General features: G+C 41.3%; 1 gene segment (V, D, J or C); it reads right to left on the reverse strand.

Moving 5' to 3' along the window:
- Positions 1-903: 903 nt before the first annotated feature.
- On the reverse strand, positions 904-2241 carry LOC110544478 (immunoglobulin kappa chain variable 6-17-like). The segment is given in 3 exon segments: positions 904-912; positions 1691-1992; positions 2175-2241. Coding segments are annotated over 3 exon segments (360 nt in total).
- Between the last annotated feature and the right edge of the window lie 3777 nt (positions 2242-6018).

Consider the following 6018-nt stretch of genomic DNA (forward strand, 5'->3'; position numbering starts at 1 on the left):
AAGACACAGACTAACAGAATGCTTGCAGAAACAGGATCCAGCATTCTACTGTATCCAAGAAACACAGTTCTTCAAGAAAAACAACAGAAACATCTCAGAGTAAGGGGCTGCAAAAAATGTTTTTTCAAACAAATGGATCCATTAAACAACCTGAGGTAGCTACATTAATATCTAATAAGATAGAATTTCAAACAAAATTTATCGAAAAAGATGAGGAGGGGCACTTCATTCTCATCAAAGGAAAAATCCACCAGGAGGACATCTCAATCATGAACATCTATGCCACAAATACCAGAGCACTTGCATTTGTCAGTGAAACATTATTAAAGCTTAAATCACACATTGATCTCAGCACCTTAATAGTGGGAGACTTCAATACTCCACTCTCACCAAGGGAGAGTTCATCTAGACAGAAGCTAAATAGGGAAATAATAACACTTACAGATGTTATAAATCAAATGGACCTAATCGATGTCTACAGAACTTTGTACCCAAACTCAAAAGACTATACCTTCTTTTAACCACATCATGGAACCCTCTTAAAAATTGATCATATATTCAGGCCCAATGTAAGGCTCAACAGATACAAGAAGATCGAAATAATTCCTTGTAACTTATCAGACCACCACAGCGTAAAACTAGACCACAATAACAACAGAAATAACAAAATCCTATATACACATGGAAATTGAACAACTATCTACTTAACAACAGCTTGCTGAGGGAAGAAATGAAAAAAAAAATTAAGAAATTAAAGACTTCCTAAAATTCAATGCAAATGAAGGCACAACATACCAAAAGTTATGGGACACAATGAAAGCAGTGCTAAGAAGAAAGTTCATAGCGCTAAATGCCTCCAAAAAGTAGTTTGACATATTTCATACAAGCACCTTAACTGCACACCTAAATGCCCTAGGAAAAATAAAGGAGAAGACGAACCAAAGAAGAGTATACTGGTGGAAATAATCAAACTCACACCTGAAATCACTGAGTTAGAAACAAAGAAAACAATTCAAAGAATCAATGAAACCAAGAGCTGAGACTTTGAGAAAATCAACAAAATAGACAATCCCTTAGCCAAACTGACTAAAAGGCAGAGAAAAAAATATTCAAATCAGCAAAGTCATAAACAAAAAAGAGGACATAACGACAGACACTGAGGAAATTCAAAGAGTCATTAGGTCTTACTTCAAAAGCCTATACACCACAAAATTTGAAAATCTAAATGAAATGGACAATTTTCTTGAAAGATTTCATTAACCAAAGCTTGAGGATTCTTAATCTAAACTGATAATCTCATGATGGTGTAGTCTTTGTAAATGATTTTAAACTCTGTCCTAATTTATATAGATTCATCATACCTTGAGCGTATAACATAGAGATGTCTAAAGCCAACATGATATTGCAAAGTTCAGTGATGCTTCTTGCTTGTACTGTATCCTCTCAGTGCAATACCCCAACTTCTAAATCTCTTAATATAGCTTCTTACTTTTTATCCATATGCCTCTGTATTGCCAAAAATATACAAGAATGGAGGCCACGTCTTTAATAATTTTCTGCTGAACATTTCATCAATTAGTCACATATAGCAGATCTCAGGCAGAAAGGGGAAGTGTGCAGGTCCAGGACTGTGTGTGGTACAGGCAGCTGGTGAGACTCTCAAGGAGGTTTGTGTTGGAGGCTGAAGCACTGAGGGAGGAGTACTAACACTCTGCTGACAGTAATAAACTGCCAGATCTTCAGCCTGCACACTGCTGATGCTGAGAGTGTAATCTGTCCCAGATCCACTGCCTGTGAAGCGATCAGGGACCCCAGTTGGCCGATAGGATGCACCATAGATTAGCAGTTTTGGAGGCTGCCCTGATTTCTGTTGGTACCAAGCTACACCTTTATACACATTCTGACTGGATTTGCAGGTTAGGGTTATCCTGTCTCCTACAGATGTGGACATGAATTCAGGAGACTGGGTCATCACAATGTTTTCCTCAGCACCTGCAATCAGAAATAGACAATAAGTATACACATATACACAAAAAGAATTCTGATACAATTGTTGGGATCAAAAATGCCTTTTCTAACTGTATTACATGCATGCTGTTGCAATCTAATAGTAAATAGCTGTTTCTCTACAAAAGAATTACTTTGATGTTATTCCAGTAATCTTAAAGTCTCACCAGACATCCAGAGGAGTAGGAATATGAAGACCTGGGTCTGTGACTCCATCTTCCTGCCACTGCTTGTCTGATGCTTTTCAGTTCTCACTGCAAAGGCCTGGTTTATAAAATATGAGAAGCTGGGCTAGATTGTAGGCACCTATGCAAAGCAGCCAACAAATAAGATAGGAAATAGCCAAGGTTCTGTGGTATGAGAGTATCCAGGTCAAATCTATAGTGAAAACTATCATCAATGCAAGTAACAATCATTGTGGGGAGTGGTGGTCAAGATAGACGCTCAAGGACCAACTTAGAGCTCTCAAACTGCAAATACTGAGATGCACTTATGACAGTCTTCAATTAAAACCAAAAATCATTAGACCAAGTGAGTTTCACAGAAATAATACTAGAAAAAATTTTGATAACAATCCTAAGGAAATAATAAACATTCTGATCACAACCGAAGAAAGAATCATCAGGGAAAGAGATGAAAGGAAAGAATGAATGGGAATGGGGAAGATGGGATGAAAAAAGGAAAGAAAGGAGAGGATTGAAAGAAGGAGAGGACAGAGAGAAGGAGAAGGAAAGCTGGATTGGGGAAGGACAGTAAATGTGAGAGGAAAGAGGAATTGAGAAGATAAAAGAAGATAAATATTAAAACAGAAAGGTTTAAGGGTAGAGTGTCAGGTCAATGGTTAAGAATAGTTATTTCTCTTGTAAAAGACTCTGATTTAATTCCAAGCTGTTGTTTGATGATTCTCAGATATCTGTAATTCCAGTAATGGCACACACATGGTACACATACATATGTGCATGCATACATACATACATATTTATATACTTACATAGAGTTGAAATTGTGAGCTTGAGTTGGGCTCCAGCTACTACTAGGACTGCTGCCTGTTGTCTTCATTCTAATATCATGGATTCTGATTCTCTGAAAGCCCCAGTGATGCCTTTCTTTATAGTGGCTTTGGTCATGTTGTTTATCACAACAATAGAAAAATAACTAATGATAAGGGGGCATCTATAAAGAGGATATTAAACCTGTATAAAGACACAGACAGTACATGATTAACTGTATCTGGTCTATAATGCTGTCATACACCTCTATCTGTGGCCTTCAAAAGAAGTTGTTCAGTTTATTTTTAGAGAATGTATAGATGACATTATTTAGCATATTGCTTAATATGGGCCTTGAGTTTCCCATTTTTAAAATATTATATTTACTCATAAGTATGAGATAAAATCCTCGAATATAGAGTCTATCAACAAATAACTGTACTTCAATGGTACTGAGTGAGATATACAGGTACATTTGAGAGCAGATAGGTAGAATAATACATGTACCCTATGATTTATAATTCTTATAATTTAAATATGAATATATAAACATGAACACAACTGTAGTAGGTTTAGAGAAGGGGAACTCAATGAGGGAAGGAAATTTTATTAGATAAAAGATGGAACAGAGAGAAAGGGTAAAGGATGTGTCTTATTTGTGATTACTATTGCTTTGATAAAACATCCTTTACAAAAGCAACTTAAAAAGATGGGAAAATTTGGGTGGCACCAGGAGGACTCTCATTCTGAACAGCAGCACAGCGGGATGGGCACAGTGACCAGCAAGCAGAACTCACGGCCATAAAACACAAGTGATTGTGTTTCAAAGGTGAGAGGAAACCCCACAGTGGGGGATTCAATCAGCTTTAACTCTCACCCGGCTAAACCGCAGAAGAGACCCTGGTTCCACCAGGTGCTTGGTTGCCAGCCCAGAGCTACACACCAGCGTGATCTAGTCACTGTCCCAGACTGAACTGTGGGCCCACAACATCACAGACTGGATTTTCCAAGCGAGAGATAACCCTACAGAGCAGGAAACAATTGGGACCGACCTTAGATCACCCAGACATCCCCTGGAAAAGACTCGGGTTCCGCGGGCACCCCAGGAGCCAGCCCGGAGCCAGAGCCAGGGACCCAGGTGCCTGCGCAGAGCCCGGCCTACCTGCATGCCTGATTAGCCGCCTCAGATAGAACTGTGGGCCCCAGGGCACCAGAGACTCAGTTTCACCATTGGGTGCAAACCCACAGGGAGGGAAACAGCTGGTCTGATCTCAGAGCACTCAGCTGATACCACCACCCTGAAAAGGTCTCGGGAAAATTACCCAGTTTAGGGAGATGCCCAGGATCCCAACGGCCAGAAAGGCAGAGCCACGGGCAGGCGTCTGTGCCTGTGGGTTCCGCTTGCCGCCCCCCCAGACAGAACTGTGGTCTCCAAAGCAAAGACTGGGTGTCCCTGGCAGGAGGAAACCCCCAGCGGGGGGTATCATCAGGTCTAACGCTCAGGACACCCAGCACCAAAAGACTTTTTGGATTTAAGCAGACTCTAGGCTCTAGCCTTCTACTGCAGGCAGGAGCACTGTGCTCATCTGCCATTATTGAGTACCGCTAGGACACTGGGGCACACAGCTGCATCCTCAGACCTTCAAAAGCCAGAGAGCCATTACAGCAGCCCTCAGATACTGTGCCAAGGATCAAACAGTTACCACTAGCTAGACTGACAAAACTGTGGGAATCCCTGGTCCTTCAAGAGGGCTGCACCCACAGCATCTGGACCAGAGCAGTGCCTGCAGCCGACATCCCAGACAGGGACACACAGCTTCTGGTCAAGACTGAGGCACCCAGCCTCCAGACCAGAGCTGCGCCCCCAGGCACCAACTCAACCTAGGTGCACCTTCTCCAGGCCCAGAGCAGAGCACTCAGCCTCTGGCCCAGAGACTTGCTGGGTGCTCCTCTCACTTTCCGGGACAGAACTGTGTGCCCCAGGATAACAGACTGAGTTTCCCTGTTGGAAGAAAACCCCACAGCTAGGGAATCAGCAGGTTCTTCAAGAGAACTATACCTGGAAAAATGTAACAATAGCAGCAGCTCACTAAATTTATAACGAGAAACCCAGCAGTGGGACAGCTGTCTTCAGAACTTCTATGGGTAAGAGGATGGCCCCCCTGCCTAACAAAGACCACAGATACTACTCAGGGCTATACACCTGAGGTGAGCAGTGGCAATTCCTGAGAAACACTGGCCACACAATGACCATAACCAAAAAGCAGAGGAGGACTCCTTCGGGAAAAATTATCTTCCAGCCAAGGGGATTCTCCCTACCTCAGGACTCCAGAAAGCACAGAAAGTAACAGCCAACACCTAAAACAACCCAATGGGTAGAGGTCAGTGTAAAAGCTCAACCAACAAAAGACAGAGAAATATGGCATCTCCAGAACCCAGCCATCCAGGGGCGAACAGCCCTGGACAACGCAGCATAATAAAAAATCAAGAAGATGACCTAACATCTATGCTGATGAAGATGATAATAGAGGAAACAAATAAAATACATAAAGAATTAGAGGAAGATTAAAAAAAAAAGAACAGATCATGGCTATCCATAAAGAAATGGAGGAAAATAAAGACAAGCAGATTATGGCCATCCGTGAAGAAATACAGGAAGATGCAGCCAAACAGTTTGTGGCCTTCAGAGAAGAAATAATTAAATCACTGAAAGAAGTAAAAGAAACAGAATTGAAGGAACTAAAAGAAATAGAGGAAAATATTCAATCAGACAGGTGAAGGAAGTAAACGAAACAAATCAAGACCTGAAGATAGAACTGGAAAAATTAAAGAAAAAAACAAATGGAGGAAATAATGGAGAGGAAGAATTTAGGGAAGAAAACAGGAACTACAGAGGTAAGTATAACCAACAGACTACAAGACATGGAAGAAAGAATCTCAGGTGTAGAAGATACAATGGAAGAAATCGATGTATCTGTCAAAGAAAATGTTAAATCCAAAACATTCCTGACACAGACCATCC

The sequence above is a fragment of the Meriones unguiculatus genome, chromosome 5, assembly GCF_030254825.1.
Source record: "Meriones unguiculatus strain TT.TT164.6M chromosome 5, Bangor_MerUng_6.1, whole genome shotgun sequence".
Classification (NCBI taxonomy): Eukaryota; Metazoa; Chordata; class Mammalia; order Rodentia; family Muridae; genus Meriones; species Meriones unguiculatus.